Source organism: Prionailurus viverrinus, chromosome D3 (genome assembly GCF_022837055.1).
Source record: "Prionailurus viverrinus isolate Anna chromosome D3, UM_Priviv_1.0, whole genome shotgun sequence".
NCBI lineage: Eukaryota > Metazoa > Chordata > Mammalia > Carnivora > Felidae > Prionailurus > Prionailurus viverrinus.
The window spans coordinates 31,561,638-31,586,098 of NC_062572.1; the positions used below are offsets into that span (position 1 = coordinate 31,561,638).

Below are 24,461 nucleotides of genomic sequence, written 5' to 3' on the forward strand. Positions count from 1 at the left end.
CAACTGACCAGCTCTGGCTGAGCAGGTATTGTGAAGTAATTGGGAGAGTGGCCACCTGGGCTAGTGCTTTGGTGGCTTCATAAATTGTCTGTGGCCTTCCATGTCTCACTGGCTATTGATTGAAGTGTCTAAGCTGCATGGACTAAGCCTAGACTTGGCTGAGAATGAACACAGGGCTGTTCTGGCTCTGAGTATCCACTTTCCCTGCTCCTTCATTCATCCCTCAGATCCAGTTTCTACAGACTCATCATCCTTTTTTTTATCTCTCTTTTTCTCAGCTTCCTCTTTTTCCATAACTTTATCTTCTAGTTCACCTATTCTCTCCTCTGCCTCTTCAATCCGAGCCATTGTCGTTTCCATTTTATTTTGCATTTCGTTTAAAGCGTTTTTCAGCTCCTCCTGGCTGTTCTGAGTCCCTTGATCTCTGTAGCAAGAGATTCTCTGCTGTCCTCTATACTGTTTTCAAGCCCAGAAATTAATTTTATAACTATTATACTAAATTCACTTTCTGTTATATTATTTAAATCCTTTTTGATCAGTTCATTGGCTGTTGTTATTTCCTGGAGATTCTTTTGAGGGGAATTCTTCCGTTTGGTCATTTTGGATAATCCCTGGAGTGGTGCGGACCTGCAGGGCACTTCCCCTGTGCTGTGGTATATAACTGGAGCTGGTGGGCGGGGCCGCAGTCAGACCTGATGTCTGCCCCTAGCCCACCCCTGGGGCCACAGTCAGACTGGTGTGTGCCTTCTCTTCCCCTCTCCTACGGGCGGGATTCACTGTGGGGTGGCGTGGCCCGTCTGGGCTACTTGCACACTGCCAGGCTTGTGGTGCTGGGGATCTGGCGTATTAGTTGGGGTGGGTAGGCAAGGTGCACGGGGCAGGAGGGGCAGGCTTAGCTCGCTTCTCCTTAGGTGATCCACTTCAGAAGGGGCCCTGTGGCAGCGGGAGGGAGTCAGACCCGCTGCCGGAGGGTTGGCTCTGCAGAAGCACAGCGTTGGTGTTTGCGCAGAGCATGCAAGTTCCCTTTGGGAACTGGTTCCCTTTGGGAATTTGGCTGGGGGTTGGGCGAGGGAGATGGCGCTGGCGAGCGCCTTTGTTGCCCGCCAAACTGAGCTCTGTCGTCCCGGGGCTCAGCAACTCTCCCTCCCTTTGTCCTCCCACTTTCCGAGCAGAGCTGTTCACTTATGACCTCCCAGATGCTAAGTCGTGCTTGCTATCGGAACACACTCTGTCCAGCCCCTCCGCTTTTGCCAGCCAGACTCGGGGGCTCTGCTTGGCCGGCAGGCTGCCCCTCTGCCCCAGCTCCCTCCCGCCAGTCCATGCAGCGCGCCTGCCTCTCCACCCTTCCTACCCTCTTCCGTGGGCCTCTTATCTGCGCTTGGCTCCGGAGACTCCGTTCTGCTAGTCTTCTGGTGGTTTTCTGGGTTAGTTCAGCAGGTGTAGGTGGAATCTAAGTAATCAGCATCAGGACACGCGGCGAGCCCAGCATCCTCCTACGCTGCCATCTTCCTATCTCCAGACTCATCATCCTTTTGATGAGTCTAGACCCTTTTGTGGCAGGGGACAGAGCCTTGTCTCCTCTGGGAGGGCCCTCCCCATAACCACATCCTAGATACCCCTTCCCCAGGACACTCCTGACCTAGGATGGCCTCACTTCAACTTTAAAATATCTAGCCCACACCACCTCGACTTTCTCATTCAGCATTTCCACATGTTTGTTTTAGAACTCAGTCCCAATGTTCCAAAGCTGAACCCCAAGACTACAGAACTTCTGGAACCACATGCTTCCTGGAGAAGTCTAGGGAGTTGAAGAGAATGGGAAAGTTATGCATTTCCAAAAGTGCCCAAATCAGGAAAATACCAGTGTAAGGGGTACCTGAGCTAGAAGCAGACTCCAGTGGGTCCCCAGCAGGGTGGTTCCAGCACTCCTGACTTAGCTCAGCTCCCTACCTGGACCATTCAGTGTTTTCTGACACTAGTCAGTGTTGCTGTGGATACAAATGAAGATGAGACAGATGATAATACATAAAGATGATTTCTTCAAAATTTGCTAGAGCAAGGGAGTCAGCCACTATCCCTTGCATTTGGGCAGACTCAGAGATGGACAGAAGAGTAGGGAAACCTAGTAGAGACAGAAGACAAGGTTTCAGTGACGCAGGAGACTACCGGCATAAGGAAGCTGTGGTAAGTGTTCTAGAAGAAGGGCATCCCATATCATTGTTAGGGGTGCATCTGTGGTTTTATCTGCTGGTCTTAAGTTGCAATAGGAACAAATTCAGGGGTACTCCCAGTTACAATCAAGTCCTGGCCATCTGGGGCCAATCATTACAGAGGTTATTATTTAGCTTCCAGGGCTGTTTGCTCGAGAGAGCGGTCTGACATCTACACATCTGACTTCTAGGTAATATGACGAAACTGTAGACAATAGGTTGATTTCCTGGGCTGGTTGCTGCAGACCTCATGTCAGAGTCCTATTTTTATATATGGCCAGGCCACTGTCCATTTGTATCTTTAATTCTCAGTCCCCCATTTTGGTTATGATCTCACTTTTGAGAGATTGGCCCATTCAGAGAAAACCTGAGATCCCATGCTTTGCTGCTGGACACTGTCAGCCGTCTTCAGAGTCACCTGCCTTGGAAGATATTCTTGACCATTTAGTTGTCATCATGGCAATCATCTGATGAGAGAACATTTATATGAAAGCATTTAAGACTCCAGATAGAATGCAATGGACCGGCATCATGACCACAATGAAACAAAGAAACAAACAAGAACAATTAAGAGTCCATGTTAGGCACTCCAATGCCAGAACTCCAACTGCCCAACCCAGGCCAAGAGAACCAATCCCATAAACCACGCAGATCAAACTTATAGCAAATAGCTTCTTCCTTAAGGCACTTCATAGCCTGTTCTGCCTACCTTACTTTATTGTTCCAAGCACAAAAAGTGTTAGCAATGGCACAGATGCCCCAATGACCAGCCAGCAGGAAATCTAGGGTAATGTGACTGTCCATTACTATGCATGCCAATGGGTTGAGTATGATCTGTATTGCAACTAACACATAAACTGTGTTATCAGTAACTTTTGCCAAGAGGAGGGATAGGTTTCTTTTTTTGTTTTAATGTTTTTTTGATATTTGAGAAAGAGACAGAGCATGTGAGAGTGAGGCTTGGCCCCAACATCTTGGGGGGAAGCTGCTCATTATCCATCACCATTTGCCTTCTCTTTTGTTTAGTGCCTTTTCCCTTAATGGTGAAGTATGACAGAGCAATGACTGTGGGATCTCGAAACGGGTATGGGCCCCACACGAGGAGGATTAGGAGAAAGGATTGAAGTTATTACTGATGACAGCCTAGCATAGAAATTTTGTGTCTTCCTCAGGAAGTAGAGGTGTGAGAGAAGGTACTAGGGATTGGGGTGGCCCCCATCCCCACAAGCTGTGCCAACCCCTCCATAATTCATCACTTCCACCAGCTTCCCTTTCTCAGAGGCCAATTAGATACCATTAAGCATGTTTATCTTTAATGAGGATTGATCCAAGTGCACTGAGGGCAATGAAACAGGCTCCTCAGAGTTGAGGTCTATCCTGAACCAAAGTCATGATTCACAGCATCATATTGATTCTGAAAACATATTTGCCTTTCAGAATCCTGTGGATATTTTCCTGGCGAGTAATAGGATTTTTTTCAGGATTATAACCATATTTAAATTTTACATTTCTATATACTTTGACCTACAGACACACATCATGAAGCTGTGAGATGGGATTTTTCTTATGAATGGCAAAGTTCACACCAGCAACTGTGCTGTTTAGGGAGATGTAAATCCAGGGAAATATAAACTACTCACACAGAGACCCACACACAAGCATATGCCTGCTCAGAATCACTCTTCTCACTTCACAAACAGATGCAGCCAGTCTGAACGCACACAAAGTCACCAGCTGAAAGCCACACATGAACATGGTTTACCCATGGACAATCCACTTTTTTACTACGTCTGTGATCTTCATTTCATTGGAAACCCAAAGTCAGAAGGACTCTCCAGACTAAAGACAGCAAATGATTGATTCCAGAATATGTACCATTTCCGTTGTTCCAGAGGCCAAGGAAACTACAGAAAACAAAATAGCATCAGGGTCACATCATAATGTACACTTACAACACTGCTCTTTAGTTTTCTTGGTGACTTTAGTATACAAGATGGGACACAATGGTTGAGGCAAATGCCCCAAAAGCAAATGAAGAGGATGCTTGTCAGAAGTTGTTTTTCCTGGGAGATGTGTCTCTCAAGGTCTCTTAAGATGGCAGTTATAAAATTCTTCACCCAAGCAGGCACCATGGCTGCTGAAAAAAATAATCCTAACACATTGTTTATCACCAGGTTTGGTGTTGCCAGTGGTAAATGACCTCTTGATCCAGGTAAGAGTTGGCCAGAAACAACCACTCACCACTCTCCCCACCAGGGAAATTAATGGTATGATCTGAAACGTCCATTGACAGATTTACAACTGAATGTGATTGGAAGGTCACAAAGGAAGCAACATGAATTCTTCAGGCAAAGAAAGGCAAGCTCACCTTGGCCACAGACTGGTCCTCCGTATCATCCCACATCGTCACATCTACCATGAAAAGGTCTTCCCTTTCATGGGTTCCTAGAAGGACACAGAATAGATGACAGTACATTGTGGTGCTTTTCAAGAATAACTCAGTGTTGCTTGCTATCAACATGGGCCAGAGCATATGGAGGATCTGGTTGTCTGCATGGACTGAATGCTACTACTGGGCCACCCTCAGCGATATTCCTATAAAGTGTGCAGTGTGAGGAGGTTTTTTGAAAAGGTAGACATTGGCCACTGTGCAGTGTCAGTGGCACATATCTCTCGGAGAAACCCACACCCCCCCTCTCAATGTGTGTGTCCTTTCTATTTGTTTCTGTCTCTTTCTCTGTCCCTCAGTTTCTGTCTCTCTCATACATGCACACACACACACACACACACACACACACACAGTGAATACATTGTCTTCCTCACACTGTAAACATAGATATAGGTTTTCCCCTGGGTAATCTGTCTTTTCTCCACACCCTCAAGTCTCTGTCCTACAGGGAACCTGGAGTCAGGGTAGCTCTCTAGATTGACGCCAGCAGGAATATCCCAACTTCCTGACCATATAGATTATTTCATCAGCAGGGGACTGATTCCAAAATACATACCATATTCCGTTGCTCCCACGGTGACCTGAATGTAGAGAAAAGAAACCCCATCAGGGTCAGATCATGATGAACACGCATTGCACTGGTCTTTGGTTCTCCTCTTCACTTTAGGAAACCAGATGCACACAGTGCTTGGGTCAAAGGTCTCCAAAAGCAAATAAAATAGGTGCCTGTCAGAAGTTCTTTTTCCTGGGGATGTGTCTCTCAAGACCACTTAGGATGCCGACTACAAAATTCTTCACCCAAGCAGGACAAATTTCTGCTGACGAAAAAGTCCTAGGACACTGTTTATTACCAGGTTTGGCACAGCCAGTGGTAAATGTCCCCCTGACCAAGGTGACAGTTGGCAAGAAGCCACTGTCCCCATCAGGGAAAGTAACAATATCATCGAAAATGTAGATTGTCATGTTTACAACAGAAGTTGATTGCAAAGCCTCTAAGACAGCACTTGTGCTCCTCAGGGAAAGACAGGAAGCTCACCTCAGCAACAGCCTGGTGACTCATGACAGGAAGGGGCCGCCGCTTTTTCACCTTAGGGACACATAGAAGGACACAGAATGCATGTCAGTACCTTGTTGGTGTTCCTCAAGAATACCTCTGGGACTGTTCCTGGATATGAACATGGGGCAGAGCATATGGAGGCTCTGGTTTCCTGCATGGACTGAATGTGACTGCTGAGCTACGCTCAGCTGTATTTCTTAAAGTGTGCAGTATGAGTTCTTTGAAAATGTAGCTATTGGTCATTGTGCAGTGTCAGTGGCACAATTCTCTGGGGAAACACACATTCTCTCTCTCTCTCTCTCTCCCCATGTCTTTCAATGTGTCTGTCTCTTTCTGTGTGTGGCTCTGTCTCTCTGTCTCTGAGTCTCTCAAGAAAACACACACACACACACACACACACACACACACACACACGCATACACACAATCATGCGACATACAGACACATACAGAACAACCCCAGACTCAAGCACACAGAATCACACCACACAGAGTGAATACATTATCTTTCTCATACTGTAGAAACATGGACATAGATTTCAACTGGGACGTCAGTCTTTCCCCCCCCCACCCTCAAGCACCGGTCCCCCCGAACCCTGGAATCAGGGTAGGTCTCCAGACTGAAGACAACAAGAATTCCCCACCTACACCACCTCCTAAACATTTTCCTCAGCAAGAAACAGTTTCCAGGACTCATACCTTTCTCCCGTGCTCCTACGGCCACCTGAATGTTAGGAAAGAAAACACCATCAGGGTGAGATCATGATATACGTTGTGTGCACCACTCTTCAGTTCTCATTGTGACTTTAGGATACAAGATGGGACACAGTGGTTGAGTCAAAAGTCCCCGAAAGCAAATGAATAGGATGCCTTTCAGAAGTTCTTTTTCCTGAGGATGTGTCTCTCAAGACCACTGAGGATGCCGACCACAAAATTCTTCACCCAAGCAGGACAAATTGCTGCTGACAAAAAAGATCCTAGGACACTGTTTGTTACCAGGTTTGGCACTACCAGTGGTAAATGTCCCCCTGACCAAGGTGACAGTTGGTAAGAGGCAACCACTCACCACTCTCCCCACTAGGGAAAGTAGCAATATCATCTAAAATGTACATTGTCACATTTACAACAGAAGTTGATTGGAAAGACTCTTAAGAAAGCAATTGTGTTCCTCAGGGAAAGACAGGAAGCTCACCTCAGCCACAGCCTGGTGACTCAAGGCAGGAAGGGGCCACCGCCTTTCCTCCTTAGGGACACCTAGAAGGACCAGAATACCTGTCAGTACCATGTTGGTGCTGCTCAAGTATAACTCAGGGACTGTTCCTTGATACGAACATGGGCCAGAGCATAAGGAGGCTCTCTCTGCCCCTGCCCCCGCTTGCACTCTGCCTCTCAAGATAAAATAAAGACATAAAAAATTAAAATAAATAAATAAATAAATAAATAAATGTCTTTATTTATTGTGTGTGTGAGAGAGAGAGAGGGGAGAAGGGTGGAAGGAGAGGGAGAGAGAGAATCCCCGGCAGGCTCCGTGCTACCAGCGCAGAGCCCAACACAGGGCTTGAGCTCACAAACCATGAGATCATGACCTGAGCTGGAATCAAGTTGGACGCTCACCTGATGGAGCCACCCAGGCACCCCAACACCACCCTCTCCTTGACAGGAGTCATTTATCTGGCACCGGCAAAAATAATAGTTACCACTATGGCACCACTTTTATTGATCACTTACTGGGTGTTGAATGTTTTCTCACACAGATAAAGGTGTGGAGCTCTGGTTAAACGTAGTCCCAAGCAACGCAGAATCAGACAGCAAGACAGTAGTATTATTGGCAATAGTGACTACAATTTATTATGTCTTATTTCTTTAAAGAAACTTTTAATGTTTATTTATTTTTGAGAGAGAGACAGAGCACAAGCAGGGAAGGGGCACAGAGAGAGGGAGACACAGAATCCGAAGCAGGCTCCAGGCTCTGAGCTGTCGGCACAGAGCCCGACGCGGGGCTTGAACCCACGAACTGTGAGATCCTGACCTGAGCCGAAGTTGGAGGCTCAACCGACTGGGCCACCCATGGGCCCCGCAACTACAATTAATTACAAGGATTCAGTGTGATGACCGCAGCAAGATCTTAGCACCAGATGTGCTCAGTCAGCATTTTTGTTATAAACATAACTAAATGAAGACGATTCGGAGGAGGAAGTACGAACTGTGTGCCTGGTTGTGCCAGGGGCCTTTACACACTGTGTCCCAACAACTTTATAAATTGAGACCTATTAGCCCCGTTGTACGGACCAGGCAACTGAGGGCAGATCAAGTTGTATAACTCCCCCTTGGTCACAGAGCAAGTAAGGGGCGGCATCACTTCCCTCCATGGGTATCACCAACCTAAACTCACCTCTGAATACCATTAACCCGCTCTCTGGGTCCCACTGGTGTCCAGGTGACTCCTTAGTTTTCAGACCTTCTTAGAGGTATCCACCTGACCCTGCCTCTTGTTCCAGGTGTGGCTGAGCCCATCCTGAAGCCACAGCTGCAGCCAGAAGAGGAGGAAGAGGAGGAGGAGGAGGAGGAGGAGGAGGAAGAGGAGGAGGAGGAAGGGTTCCTGCTGAGCTCATCTTACAGGGGCCTCTTCCAGCCCACTGGGACCATCTGCCCGCTTTAACTTGGACAACGCTCAGGCCCTGGTGGGGACAGGAAACATCCCTGAGCGATAAAGATAAAGATAAAGATAAAGATCAGGACTGGCTTGGAAAAGCATCCAGGGCGCTTTGTGTGGGCCCAAACACCCGGCCCAACCCCCGTTCTGAGCAGCCCCCACGTCTGAAATGAAATTGAGCACCGCTGAGCACTCCCCGGAGGAGGTGGCCTGGGGGTCCCCCAGCCTGATGTCCGAATCCACCAACTGTAGACTGCGACCTTCCCAGAAAGGCGCTCACCGCTCACAAGAAAAAAATACGCATACGTATAAAATGATAGCTAGTAAAAATTATGCATTTGCTCTCTGCCAGGCACCTCTAATCCCCTCACATACATTAACTCACTGAATCCTCACACAGCCGCACTTTACAGAGGAGAAACTGAGGCTCAGGGAGGGGATGTGACCTGCCTAAGGCCCCACAGCTAGGACATCGCAGAGCCCGGATTTGAACCAATCCACCTGAGGATAAAGCCAACGTTCTGAACCCCCAGATTACGGTGCTGACATCTTTCAATCACATGTACATATGCATCGTGTGTCTGACAAATCTAAAAATCATTCCTCAGGGGCCCCTGGGTGGCTCAGTCGGTTGGGTGTCCGACTTCGGCTCAGGTCATGATCTCACTGCTCGTGGGTTTGAGCCCCACATCGGGCTCTGTGCTGACGGCTCGGAGCCTGGAGCCTGCTTGGGATTCTGTGTCTCCCTCTCTATGCCCCTCCCCTGCTCATGCTCTCTCTCTGTCTCTCTCTGTCTCTCAAGTATAAAATAAAACATAAAAAAAATTTATTTTTTAAATCACTCCTCAAACTATTACCACTGGCTACCTTAGAAGTCGGATCATGAGTTCTACCTTCCTTTTGGTTTATCTGTATTTTAAATGTTCAACAGTGAGGGGCGCCTGGGTGGCTCAGTCGGTTATGCGTCCAACTCTTGATTTCAGCTAAGGTGATGATCTCACGGTTCATGAGTACAAGCCCCGCATCGGGCTCCGCGCCGACAGCCCGGAGTCTGCTTGGGATTCTGTTTCCCTCTCTCGGTCCCTCCCCACCCCCTCTTCAAAAATAAATAAATAAACATTAACAATAAATACACGTTCAACAATGGAAAAACATATTATAATGTAAATGTATACAGTGTAAATGTATTGTAATGAGGACAAAAAGAGAATAAAAATTATTCATCTGGAAAATGAAACCAGAGCCACTTGACAAGCAGTAATCTCAAGCCACCACAGGCCAGGTGTGGAGGTGAGCTCACTATAAGGCAGAAGGACCCACCAGCCATAAACCAGAAGCACTCCAGAGAGACACATGCACACAGTGGGGGCTTTACCTAACATCACCATTCACCCGACAGGATGGGCACCGACTCGCCTTCCACCCCACGTTCACACGAGTGACCTCGTTCAGAGCTCCCGGCCAAGCTGGGAGGAAGGTGTCGGCATCCCTGTTTCACAGGTGTAGACACTGAGGCAGAGAAGGGAAGCCACTCCTGTGGCTGGTGACAAGCCTGGGCAGTGTCTTCAGGGGGCTGCTAAGGTCCACGGGAGAGCCACCTTTGGGGATGACTCAGGCCTCGGAACAGGAACTGGGGGACACCCGGAGAGCCCCCTGGGAGCCCGGCTGACCCCAACGGAAGCCGGGGCAGAGGCCTCACACACTTGTTCTGCTGGCTCAGCCGGCCTTCTGGGCACTCCAAAAATGCCTCCGAAGCTTTTCAAAAGCTTCCCCCCACTTCCAACAAAACCCCCTTTTGAATGAACCGAAAGAAGGACAAGCAGAGGGGCTGTGATTGAGGCACCTGGACGAAGGCGATGCCAGGAGGCACCGTCACTGCTTTTCTGGAGTTAGTGCCGACCGCGACCGGGCACCTGTCGCCTCTCCAAGAAGAAGGTGGCATCTGCTGGTCCCAAAACTTCCTCTCGCATCCAACTCCTGGGTGCGTCACGGGAAACAGTCTGGCTTCAAAGCTGACACAAGGGGGGGGCCAGGAGACCAGCACCCCTTGGGCCCCTGCCTGCACTCACCATCACACCACCCTCTGCCTCCTCTTCTCTCTCCCTGGAGAGGGCAGGGGCCGCGTCCCAGGCAGCCCTGAGACCCAGGGCCCAGCATGGGTCCGGGTGCACAGTGGGCACTTAGCAAAGGGCAAAGATGGAAATGATCGACCATCCCAGGAGAAGGAAAGAATGGCGCTGGACATTCCAAGGGGAGAGAGGTGATTTCCCACGGGGTCAGCCAGAGGTGGGGAGAAGGCAACTGGCTGTCTTGAGTGTTATTAGGGGGAGTCTGGGTTTGCAGGAGGCAGGCCTGAAGTCAAATCCAGACTCTGCCACTTTTACCTTACGCTGAGTGAGTAAGGGGCTCTGGGAGCTACCCATCCAGGTCCCCCTCTCCTGGTGAAAGAGGCCCAGAGAGGGACAGGGGCCTCCTCGAGGACACACAGCAGAGAAGCTGGTCCCGGAATGCCGAGTCCCAATTTCCAGCCCAGAACCCATGCTCCTACACTCTGTGTTCTCTCCCATGACCTAGGATGCCCTCACGTGCCAAGCACAGTCCCCAGCATGCAGGCAATCAGTTCCAGAAACAAAGACAAGAGTTTCCAGGGCTGGGGCCTAAAATGATCCTGGGCAGCTTTCCAGGCCAAAGGGCCCTGGGAGTTCCCCGACCAGTCACGCCCCGGCCCGGCCCTGGGCACAGGGCAGGGCTCAGCGGGCACAGTGCCCACCAAGGCCCAGGCTTCACGTCCGGGCAGGTCAGCAGGTGCGAGTTCACACGGTGACCTCGGTGTACCCAACATGCCCGCTGGCGTCCCCTTCTGGGAGGCCCCGCACCCCCCGGGTTTCCTTCCCCCAGCAGCGAGTGCCGTACCACCCCACAGGTAAACAGGCCAGTTCCAGAAAGGCCTTTTGTCACTGAGGCCGCAACACACAAAGAAAATAAATATAAACAGAGTCGGCTGGGTGCTGCAGCCTGACCTGGAGCCTTTGAAAATACAGCTGGGTCCCCAGTGGTGGTGGGGGGTGGGGGGGGAGGGACACGCCAATGACATTCACGCACAAAGGGGCTCCAGTGCTCCCTGCCTGCCACTAGCTGGTAGCTGTGGGCAAGGCGCTTCACCTCTCAGCTTCCTCATCTGTAAAATGGGACCGACACCAGCACCTTTCTCCATAGGCTGAAGAGAGGATACAGGAAAGGATCAGATAAAGTAATGTACAAACCCACGTGTCCCACGTGTCCTGGAATACAAGGAATCCATCCAAGCTGTTGTTACCATTATTGCTACCATCGCTATTTCTGCTGCTACTCCAAGCAAGAGAGACTTACATTGTGATTTATAAAGCAATTCCTGGGCTTCGCAACTCACACACCTTTGTTTTAAAAACCCCAAGCTGATCTTGTACGGGGAAGGGCTCCTGTGTTTCAAGTGCCTACTGTATACAGGAGGCTTCGTATACAGTCATCTTACCCAATCCCACAAGGACCCCCACACGGAAAATCTTAGCATCTTCTTCCTGCAGATGAGGCTCAGACGGGCCAAGTCATTTGCCCAAAGTCACGCAGCAATGACATGATGGAGACGCGACAGAATTCTCAAACTGTCCCGCTCTGTCCTGCTTTATCGCCAGGTGGGCAGCAGCGGGCAGGGGTCAGGACACAAGAGCTGCATCCTCCCTTCCCAGTTGTGACCCTTGGGCACGCGACTCCCTCTCTGAGCCTCAGTTGTCTCTCCTGTAAAATGGGGGCATGAGAATGAAATGAAACACTGATGAGCACGGTGCCTGGGGGCGGGGGGGAATGAATGCTCTCTACTTACTGGTTTTATTTTACTACAATTAGCATCAGTGTGCCCAAAGGCCAAGTCTCAGCAAGTAGAGGAAAGGCAGCCTCAGTCATCAACCCCAAATTTCTGAAGGCACAGAGGCCCGGGCAGAAGCCACCTGGCTCACACAGGTCAAAAGCTGTCCTTTCCCACCTCCGGTGACATCCTGGTCTGTCTGAGACTCACCTCATGGATGAGGAAATGCTCAGAGAGGTGAAGTGACCTGCCCGGGGCCACACAAGAATCCCATGTGTGGGGCACCCCAGAATCTCTACCTCCCCCACCCAGTTTCCTGCAGAAACCCAACCCCTGACACCCAGCAGACTCCCAGTTTCCCCACAGCCAGGACCCTGCACACGATCCACATAGGACCAATGTTTATTGTGTGAATGACTGAAAGAGTGAGAGAGTAACCTGTCACCCTGCGTGCGCCTAGCTTGGGTGGCCTCCACGAGTTCTCATAGCCATGGGCTCCTGAAGCCTGCCGAGTGCCTCCACCACCAGCAGTGTGGATATCCCTTAAACGAAGAGTTTCCAGGCCTCTTTCCTGGCTGGACTGCGGCTGCCTCAGGTTTGGGAGCACTTCACAGCACTTACCGTATCTGCCTGCTTATTGTTCATCTCTGTCCATTAGAACGTCAGCTACTTGAGGGCGAGGACATGTCTGCTTTGACATCGCCAGCACCTGGGACAGTGCTTTGCACACAATAGACATCCGCTAAGTATTTGTTGAGTCAATGGATGGAGCTATAGTCCTTGTCCTAGGCTTGCACAGGGTCTAGTGCGTGTGGGGCACACCAAGTGATTACAACTCAAGGGGTGTTTGACATAATAGGGATGAGTGCAAGACACAAGGAAAAACTCCAGGAGGGTGGAAGGGGTGTACAGAAGTCTTCCCAGAAGAGAAATCAGTTGAGCTGAGTCTGGAAGTACGAATGGGAGTTGGTCACATATAGAAGGGGATTCCAGGTAATGGAACACCAGAGGCAAAAGCATGGAGACAAGCAAGGCACGTTCACAGAACTGTAAGTAGACCAATGTGGCTGAAGAACAGCAAAGGAAGCTGGGGTCATGTGATTCTCCTGCTTTGGAAGGGCCTTGAAAGTGAGGAGGTGTCCAGCTCGTTTCCTTAGTATCATTAGTGCCCACTATAGCACCTGAAACAGTTTCGATGCATGAATGCATGCATGGATAGGTGGGTTGGTGAATTAACAAATGAGTGAGTGGGTAGGTGAAATTATGGGTGTATCCATGGATATATCAGTGGATGATGGATGGATGGATGGATGGATGGATGGATGGATGGATGATTGGGTGGGTGGGTGGATGGATGGGTGGATGGATGGATGGATAAATGGATGGATGGTTGGGTAGATGAATGGATGGATAGTTGGGTGGATAGATGGACAGATGATTAGGTGGATGGATGGATGGGTGGGGTGCAGGTGGCTAAGTGGGCAGATGGGTAGATGGATGGATGAGCGAATAGATAGAGGGATGGAGAGATGAGTGGACAGGTGAGTAGTAGATGGACAGTTGGGTGGAAGGCTAGTTGAGTAATGGGTGGATAAAAGGAAAGGTGATGAATATATAAGTGAATAGACTGATGGATGAGTGGGTGGATGGGAGGGTGGATCAGTGAGTCCAGGGATGGAGACTGGCCCAGAACCCCTTGACTGACACACTGGTGTTCTTTCCTGCCATTTCTAGCCACTGCCACCATTGTGGACCTGCTGGTTTTCCCCATCAGCCTGGACTCCCCACTTGCCAAGGAAGCCTGTGGAACCTCCTCTGTGTACTGCAGTGGCCAGTGCCTGCTGGGCTGGGGCTATGTGACTGCCATCTTCAGCGCAGTCCTGGCTAGCTTTCTGCCTATGATTGGGTGGCCCCGCATGACTCAGGTCCAGGGGAGGACCATCCTCTTCTCCAGTGACACTGAGAAAAGCATCCTCATACCAGAAATGAACAAATAAAAATTTCCCAAGAGGAGAAAAAAAAAAGAGGACGCAGGACAATTCTGAGTCCAAGCTGTCCCTCAAATACCACATCTTTCAGGGGCACCTGGCTGGCTCAGTCGGTGGAGCATGCGACTCTCGACCTGGGGGTTGTGAGTTTGAGCCCTATGTTGCGTGTAGAGATTACTTAAAATTAAAAAAAAAAAACCCAACTTTAAAAAATGCTGCATCTTTCAATAGACAGGCCTATTCTCCTTCTCTACCCTCCATCTTTATAACTCCTTTTTTCTTGGAGAATTTGAGAATTATTTCTTTTCTAATCAAGTATTTAGTAAGTGCCCGTATGTATAAGAGTTTGTGCAAAAGTGTGTCCAGTGTTGGGGTGGGGATGAGGGGACGTGCCTCATCCCTCCCTCCAGACAGTCCCGCTGATATGGAGACTTTGCTCTTACTCGGGGAACATGAAGTCCTTCAGATCCTACTCCAACCTCTCTCTTGTGAAACACCCAACAGCCCCAGGCCTCTCCCTCCACCATACTGAATTCTGGGCCCATGGAAGGCCATTCACTCTTCCATCCTTTGCACACGCTCTGTCAGGGATGCTGGAGTCGACCTGTTGCTTCTGCCTACCATGACCCACTGCCCTTCTTTGGGAGTGGCACCCTAATCTTTCCTTGAGAGTTGACCCCCAGCAGCTGACTAGCCCATGTTTTTTGTTTGTTTTGAAATTTATTTTTATTTATTTTGAGAGAGTGTGTAAGCAGGGGAGGGGCAGAGAGAGAGGGAGAGAGAGAATCCCAAACAGGTTCCACACTCAGCACACAGCACAACTCAGGGCCCCATCCCACGACCGTGAGATCATGACCTGAGCCCATATCAAGATCCAGATGCTCAATCGACTGAGCCATCCAGGCACCCAGCTCATGTTTTAAGGCGGATAAATGAGCCCTTCTAGCCAATAAAGCCTGGCTGGAGAAACTGCTTCACAGATGGGCATGGAACCCGTGCCAGCCTGGAGGAGAGTGGAACCATGACATGGACAAAGTGGAGCTCTAAGGACTTCATCTGAACACCTGGATCCAGCCTTGCCTGCTCCCCTACCTGCAGGAGACGTGGCCACTGGAAGCTCCAGGCTGGCATCTTCCTACCTTGGCTGCCACAGAAGGGAAGCATGAACTTCTCTCTTCTCAGGGAAGGAATCTGATTGGCCAGAAGAGGGTCGTGTACCCCCTGGGGGGAGAGGCACGTCAGCAGTCTCACTAGAAGGCCATGGTTGTAATCTAAGAGATACAGCTCCCCAGAGGATGGGACAAGGTGCTTGTACTGGGACAGGGGAAGGATGCTAGGTGGCCAAAAACATTCAGTGCCCAGCTCCCTTTTTTTTCTAAATTTTCTTTTTTTTTTAGTGTTTGTTTATTTTTGAGAGACAGAGAGAGACAGCATGAGCCGGAGAAGGCAGAGAGAGAGGGAGACCCAGAATATGAAGCAGGCTCCAGGCTCTGAGCTGTCAGCCCAGAGCCTGACACGGGGCTGGAACTCACAGACCTCGAGATCATGACCTGAGCCGAAGTTGGACGATCAACCGACTGAGCCACCCAGGTGCCCCGCCCAACTCCCTTTTGAAGGGTATCTCTATTATCCCCAGTTCACAGAAGTGAAAACTAAGGCTCAGAGAGGGACAGTCACATGCCTAAGTCTGCACAGATGTCTGGGATTTGAACATAGGTCCGTCAGACTCTATGGTGGAGGCAAAAGAACATCTGGATTTGCTCCCTTTGCCCAACCCAGCACATCTTTTCCTTTTTTTAATGTTTATTTACTTTTGAGAGACAGAGCACAAGTGGGGGAGGGCCAGAGAGAGAAAGGGAGACACAGAATCCGAAATGGGCTCCAGGCTCTGAGCTGTCAGCACACAGCTCGACGCGGGGCTCGAACTCACAGACCGCGAGATCACGACCTGAGCCGAAGTCGGACGCTCAACTGACTGAGCCACCCAGGCGCCCCGGTATATATACTTTTAGATGCTTTAGTGTATTAGTTCATGCATGTGTATTGCTGACTGGTATTCCATTGTATGACTAGAGCACAATTTATCTATTCTTTTCTTGTTGGACATTTACATTATTTAGTTTGGGGGTTTTATGGATTTTAAGCTCAATGAACATTTAATGTATAAAAAAATAAAAGAAAATAATTAAAGATCCCTACTTTGCTCTAATAAAAAGTTGATGATGTTTTCTTGGTCCCCAAACTTTTTTTTTCTTTTTCAAAATTCTACCAGTTCATGACATTCTCAAGTCTGGGAATCACTGGATTAAAACAGCAATTGTCAATACTGGAAAGGCGCTGACAGGCATTATGCAAAGAGTCCAATAACTCTGGGAAATGCTAGAGAGTGACTACATATATTGAAAAGTAAAGGCTCTGAGAAGTCCTGCAATAAAGAAACCTGTTTCATATTGTTTATGAGCCAGCGTTTAGAAAACTTTACTTGAAAATGATACCTTTTTTTTCTCTTAGTACCTGGTAACTCTGGAGAAAGTTACACTAGACTGGAAGGTTTCCCAAGACACAGTAAGACCTCATTCATTTTTAAAAACACTCTATTTTTCACGGGTGCCTGGGTGGCTCAATTGGTTAGGCATCCGAATTCGGCTCAGGCCATGATCTCATGGTTCATGGGTTTGAGCCCTGTGTCGGGCTCTATGCTGACAGCTCAGAGACTGGAGCCTGCTTTGGATTCTGTGTCTCCCTCTCTCTCTTCCCCTCCCCTGCTCGTGCTCTCTCTCTTAAAAATAAATAAACATTAAAAAAATTTTTTTAAATAAAAAGACTTGATTTTTTTAGAACAGTTTTAGACTTCTAGAAAAGCTGAGAAAGGAGTAGGGACAATTTCTGTATACTACATTTGTTATAATTAACAACCCGCTGATGATACATTATTAACTAAACTCCATAATTTTGTTTATTTTCTGTTCCAAGAAGCCAACCAGGATAACACATTACACACAGGTGTTATCTCTCCTGGGGCTCCTTTCGGGTATAGAAGTTTCTCAGGCTTTCCTTGTTTGTGATGACCTTGGCAGTTGTGAGAGTGGTTGTCACATATTCTAAGGGATGCTTCTCTACTGGAATTTGTTGGATGTTGTTCTCACGATGATACTGGCTTTTGGGGTTATTGAGCGAAAGACCACGTGGGTAACGTGCCATTTTAAACACATCATGTCAAGGGCACCTGCCATCCACATGATTTATGACTGTTAATGCTGATTTTGGTCACCTGGCTGATGCAGTGTTAGGTTTCTCCACCACAGTTTCCCTCCTGCCTGCACCCCCTTCTATGCTGAACATTTTGGAAGAAGTCACTGTGCACAACCCATGTCTAAGGACTAGGGAGTTATGCTGCCCATTTATTTAACAGTCTTATTGAGATGTACATCGCATAACATCCACCATTTCAAATGTACAGCTCAGGTTTTTAGCATGTTCACAGAATTGTGCAACCATCATCTCTAAGGTGGGAACGCTTCCATCACCCCCAAAAGACACCTGCACACATCAGCAGTCATGGCCCATCCCGCACCCCCCACCCCCGCCCGCTCCCTGGCCCTGTCAACCATTAGTCTATTTTGCCTCTACAGATTTGCCTCTTCTGGACATTTCAAATAAATGGAATCATATGCTATGTGGCCTTTTGTGTCTGGCTTTTTTCACTTAGCAGAGCCTCTTTGAGGTTTCGCACTATAGCAAGTGTCAAATCGTTCTTTTTTTTTTTTTTTTTTTTTGCCAAATCGTTCTTTTTTTTTATCATTGCAGGGCTATACCACATTTTGGTTATGCATGCATCCACTGATGAACACTTGGGTTGTTTCCACTTTGGGGCGATTGTGAATAACGCTGCTGTGCACATGCTCACACAGAGTGTTTGTGCGAACACTGCGTTTTCATTTATCTTGGGGATATACTTAGGAACCAAACTGCTGGGTCCTCCAGTAACTCCACCTTCAACATTATGCAGAACTGCCAGTCTGCTTTCAAAATCTCAGAGACAATGTCTTCGTATTGTCACTAACACTTGATATTTTCCATTGTTTTCATTCTAGCCATTTAGTGGGCATGAAGTGGAATCTCATTGTGGTTCTAATCTGCATTTCCCTACCGAGTAAAGATGTTGAGCATCTTTTAATATGCTTACTGGCTACATGTATGTCTTTCATTCTGTTGAGAAATATCTAGTCACACCTTTTGCTCATTTTTAATTGGGTTATTTATCTTTTCATTATTGAATTGTAAAAGCGCTTTACATATTTTTATTTATTGATTTATTTATTTGATTTATTTATTTATTATTTATTTATTTATATAGCATGAGTGGGGGAGGGTCAAAGGGAGAGGGAGGCTCCACACCCAGCCTGGAGCCCGACGTAGGGCTCCATTTCACGACCATGAGAGCATGACTTGAGCCAAAATCGAGACTCAGGCTTAACCGACTGAGCCACCCAGGTGCCCCCCTTTACATATTTTGGATATAAGTCCCCTGTATGATGTATGTGATTTGCAAGTATTTTCTTCCATTCTTTGGGCTCTCTTCATTTTCCTGACGGTACCCTTTGAAGCACAACAGTTTTAAATTCTGTTCAAGTCCCATTCAATTTTAATTTTGTCGCTTTATTCTTTTGGTGTCATATCTAAGAAACCATTGCTTAATACCCAAGGACACAAACCCAAGGTCACAAAGATGTACGCCTGTGTTTTCTTATAATTTTGTAGTTTTCATTCTTACATTTAGGTCTATGATCTATTTTTTAATGTTTATTTATTTTTATGAGAGAGAGGGACGGAGTGTGAGTTGGGGAAGGGCAGAGAGAGAGGGAGACACAGAATCCGAAGCAGGCTCCAGGCTCCGAGCTGTCAGCACAGAGCCCGACGAGGGGCTTGAACTCACGAGCCACGAGATCATGACCTAAGCCAAAGTCGGTGCTCAACCGACTGAGCCACCCAGGCACTCCAGAAATGCTTATTTCTGGACTGCCAGTTCTATTCTACTGATCTGCATGTCTATCCCTGTGGGACTACCACACTCTCTTTATTACTGTAACTTTGTAATAGGTTTTGAAATTGGGAACTGTGTGTCCCCTGATACCTTCTCCTTTTTCAAAACTGGTTTTGCTACTCCTGGTCCCTTGCATTTTCAAATGAGTTTTAGGGTCAGCTTGCCCATTTGTGCAAAAACTGCAACTGGGGTGCTGATAGGGATCACACCGAATCCAGATCAATTTGGAAAGCACTCTGCCATCTTAACAGTACTAAGTCTCCCGACTCACCAACATGAGGTGTCTTTCCATTTATTTAGATCCTCAATTTTTTTTAAAAACAATGTTCTACAGTTTTGGCATACAGGCATACCTCATTTTATTGCACTTTCCAGATACTGCATTTTTTACAAATTGACGGTTTGTGGCAACCCTGCATTGAGAAAGTCCATCGGCGTCATTTTCCAAACAGTATTTGCTCACTTTGGGTCTCTGTTTCACATTTTGATAATTCTTGCAACGTTTCAAGCTTTTTCATTATTATATTTGTTATGATGATCTGTAACCAGTGATTATGACTTGCCGAAAGCTCAGATGACAGCTACCATTTTTTAGCAATAAAGGATTTTTAAATTAAGGCATGAACATTATTTTTCTAGGCATAATGCTAACGGACTACAGGGTAGTGTACTCGTGACTTGTACATGCACTCAGAAACCAAAAACTTCATTTGACTCGCTTTATCGCAGTATTTGCTGTATTACAGCAGTCTGGAATTGAACCTGCAAAGCTTCCACATCTTCTGTTCAATTTATTCCTAAGGGTCTTCCTTTAGATAGTATTACAAATGTAAATGCCTTCCTAATTTTGTTTTTGCATTGTCCAATGCAAATGTATAGACGTACAAATGACTTTTGTATACATATCTTGTATCTTGCAACCTTGCTGAACTTGTTTATTAGCTCTAAGATTATTTTTTATACCTTAGGATTATCTGTATATAAAAATCAGATCTTCTGCAAGTAGAGATAGTTTTACTTCCTTTCCAGTATGGCTACCTTTTATTTCTTTTGCTTCCCTAATTGTCCTGTCTAGAACCTTTTGTGGCAAAAGTGGACATCTGTGTCTTATCTGTGATCTTGGGGGAAAGCATTCAGTTTCTCACCATTGAGTATGAACAAGCTGTAGGATTTCCTTGGGTGCCTTTTATTGTGCTCATGAAATTTCCTTCGATTCCTAGTTTGTGGAGAGTTTTTAACATGAAAGGGTATCGAATTTGGTCAAATGCCATTTCTTTGTCAACTAAGATGATTGTGTCATTTTCGTCCTTTATTCTATTAATCTAGTCAATTATACTGATTGATTTTCATTCATTGAACCAGTCTTGTTTTCCTGGGATAAATCCCATTTGGTTATGGTATATAGTCTCTTCTAGATCTTGCTAGATTCAGTTTGCTAGTGTTTTGCTGAGGGTTTTTGTCTTTATATTCATCAAGGACATTACTCAGTAGTTTTCTTTTCTTGTGATATCTTTGTCTGATATTAGTATCAAGGTACCAGTGGGTCTTCATATAAGGACTGGCCTTATAGAATGAGTTGGGAAGTATTCCCTCCTATTGTTTTTTTGGAAGAGCTTGTGGAGAACTGGTATTAATTCTTCTTTAAGTGTTTGGTAGAATTCACCAGTGAAGACATCTGGGCGTGGGTTTTTCTTTGCTCCCCTTCATGTCTGTGCAATCAGTGGCTAGCAAAGGCCTGGCTGGGTGTCGGGCACCTGGTGATAAGTGTGGACTAACATGGAACAACAAGCCTTTCTATTTCCCTAGGACCTTGATGCATTCACCAGAGTCACAAAGTAAGGTTAAACCCCTCCTCTGCAGTGGGAGTCACAAAGTAAGGTTAAACCCCTCCTCTGCAGTGGGAAGGAAAGTGCACCCCTGGCCTTGGGGTGGCGGGGGGGGGGGACATACTCACCGTCATCCAGGATGACCAGCAGTGGAGCCAGGAGGTCACACATGCCCTGGACATAGCCGATCTCAATGTGCTGCCAGATGTAGCTACAAGAGAGAGACGATGGGCCTGAGGATGGCACTTACGACCTCTGTCTCTCCAACCCCCCGTCCTCTTCCTCCTTCCTGCCACAGCCCCCCATTCCTACCTGGACCGCTCACTCCCTCGGCTCCTGCCTCCACCCCTTCCCCAGTCCCACTCTCTTCAAACATCCTATTCTCAGCCACCAGGATGGCCTTCCTAAAGCCCAGCTCTAAGAGGCCACCACATCTTCATAGGCTGCCTACTGCAAGACAACGTGCAAACGCCTTTCCTGGGTGTGTAAGGCACTCACTGTCTGCGCCGCATCTTCATAGCCCCACCATCGTCTCCCAGTACTTCTTCCTTTTGGGCACACATTCACACCCCAGTGCCTGGCCCTAGCACTTCTGTGCCTGGAGTTCCCATCTGCCCTTGAATAACAGTAACTACTGTTTACTGGGCATGTACTGTATGCTCAGCCACTAAACATATACTGCACCACGAAATTCTCAAAATAATCACACGCAGAAGTTCCTAGCATATCCCATTTCACAGATGAGGAGACTGAAGTACAGAGAGCTAAGCGACATGCATAGTGTCATACACCCAAGAATACATGGCAAGGGCAGGATCTGAGCCCAGGTGGCCTTACCACAGGGTACGTGTATGCCGGGTGGTTTGTTCAGTCTCTCCTAATTTTGCCAAGGGCCATCTTGCATGTCCCCGCCTGTGTGGGCTTCCACACTTTCTCCCAAGGCCATAACCCAGCAAAAGTCGGTCTATCCTTCCTTCTCCCCCAGCACCTTCTCATTTTAATGTAACATATATTAGAGTTAATTATATTTGTGTCTTGTGCTCGCTTCGGCAGCACATACACTGAAACTATATTTGTGTCTCCTCAACTCAATCTTGAGAGGCAGTGATTGATTGCTTGGGAGACTGCAAGACAGAATAGTTACGAGGTAGTACTTATTAATAAAAATGAGTTAGAGCAGGGGTTGGCAAACCTTTCCTGGGAGGTCCAGATGATAATTAGCTTCGTCTTTGCAGGCCTAGGTTCTGTCTCAACTACTCAACTCTGCAGAAGCAATCATAGATACTATGCAAACAAACAGGCATGGCTGAGTTCTAAGAAAACTGTATTTGCAAAAACAGGTGGTGGGGCTGGATTTGGCCTGTGGGCTGTGCTAGCAGGTCTTTTTTTTAATGTTTATTTATTTTTGACAGAGAGAGAGAGAGAGAGAGAGAGAGAGAGAAGAGCGAGTGAGAGCCAGAGAGCCAGAGGGCCAGAGGGGAGGGGCAGAGAGAGAGGGGAACAGAGGATCTGAAGCAGGCTCTGTGCTGACAGCACAGAGCCCGACATGGGGCTCAAACCCACAAAATGTAAGATCATGACCTGAGCCAAAGTTGGACACTTAACCGACTGAGCCCCCCAGGTGTCCCCGTACTAGTAGTTTCTGAACCCCTGAGTTAGAGTAGTATGGAAAGACATCCAGGATGCATTTTTTTTTTCATTTTACTTGAGAGAGAGAGAGAGAGAGAGAGAGAGAGAGAGAGAGAGAGAGAGATTGGGAATCTTAAGCAGGCTCCATGCTTAGTGCAGAGCTTGACGTGGGGCTCGATCCCACAACCCTGGGATCATGACCTGAGCTGAAAGCACAGTCGGATGCTCAACCGACCGAGCCCCCCAGGATGCATTAAGTGTAAGAAGCAAGTGGTAGAAAAATATAATATTAATCCTACATAGGTAAAATTAAGAAGACATTAAAACACGTATGCACTCATGTTATATAATATACTACCTATGATGTTATTTTCCATCTATATGCGGCTTGGGAAGACATTCCCTAAATCCTTAGCAGTAGTTTCTTTTAGGCGAGGAGCATTGATAACTGGACAGGGAAAGCAGTCTCTCTTTATACCTTAGGAACTTCTGGTTTCCTTGGTTGATCTAGGTATTTAATATGCCTGAGTTACTTTCATATTTTAAGAAATAACATATTTAGTATGTAATGAGAATAAGAAGCTCCAGATCTCGGCTGAAAGAAAAAGAAAAAAAAGCACAGATGTTTTTAGAGCCCGAGAGATGTGGGCAAGAGTTCCCGTCCAGCCACTGCCCAGCTGGGGGACTCCGAGCAGTATGGTACCCCTCGGCCTCCATTTCCTCACCTGTTAAATGGGATAATATTTGCCCCATAGGCTTGTTGTGAGGACTAAGTGAAATGACGTTAGTAAAGGGCTTGGGGTGGTGCCTGGTATACAGTAAGTGCTTAACGAATGCTCTCTATTATTATCATTACTGGGACGGTCACCTTATCGCCAGGTGGGCAAGGTGCCAACGGCAGAGGCTGTGGTCTGGCTGGGCTCTCTGTAGCCCCCGCCTCTGCCACCCCCTCCCGCTCCCCTGCAGCCCATCCCCCACCTCACCGCCCCTCCCTGCCCCCCAGCCACCTGCACATGACGTTCCGCAGCTTTTCCAGGTTGGCGGGCGTGAAGTACCAGTAGTTGCGGTCACAGCGCTGCACGTCCTTCTTGATGCGGTGCAGGTTGACGGTGTACAGGTCCAGGAGCTCCGGCTGCAGGCCCCCAGGAGGGGACGGAGAGAACAATTACACGCCAGCTCCTCACAGAGAGGTCGCGTTCCAGACGGTCTCCCTCCTCCTACCCCCCTCCTGCTGCCACTGAAAAGAACATCCTCTCCCCGGACAAGGTGGGCGTTTGATTTCATTTTTGTGGTTTTCCGAGAAAGCCTCTTTTCACTTTGTACGATGACAGTCCCTTTTTCTTTCTTTCCCTTTTATGAAACAAAACAATTCTCTAAGCTGCAAAGACGAATTCTCCTCACTGTGCACGACGGTTGGAACTAGCTGGAGATGCACCCACCGCCCCCGCGGGACACTGGACAGGAAGACGGAGAAAGCGGACAGGAGTCCAGTTCTGGCATATGCCGGGCTTGCTGCCTTGACCCCCATCTGAGGAAAAGGTTCAGTGATATGGCAAGAAAAATGAGGAACGATTAAAGGCCAAAAATTCACCACAAAGGCAAGAAATACCAAATCTGGCTTTTGCCTTGAGGAAAGCTTCCAGACTGGGAAACCTGAAGCTTGGATTTAATGGTTTGGGGATCCTTTTCCCTGAAGGTAAGGAATCTAATAAGAGATTTTCACGTATTAAGGCAGGATCCCCAAGAGCCACATCCCCAGTAAAGG

General features: G+C 47.7%; 1 protein-coding gene across 1 annotated transcript in view; it reads right to left on the reverse strand.

Moving 5' to 3' along the window:
• Positions 1-2,220: 2,220 nt before the first annotated feature.
• Positions 2,221-24,461, reverse strand: part of LOC125148788 (small G protein signaling modulator 1-like) — a 113,066-nt gene continuing 90,825 nt past the window's right edge. The window contains 7 exon segments of the mRNA XM_047827054.1: positions 2,221-2,677; positions 4,086-4,114; positions 4,579-4,655; positions 5,216-5,240; positions 6,908-6,969; positions 21,196-21,278; positions 23,704-23,828. Coding sequence (XP_047683010.1) covers position 2,677; positions 4,086-4,114; positions 4,579-4,655; positions 5,216-5,240; positions 6,908-6,969; positions 21,196-21,278; positions 23,704-23,828 — 402 coding nt within the window. The 3' untranslated portion in view covers positions 2,221-2,676.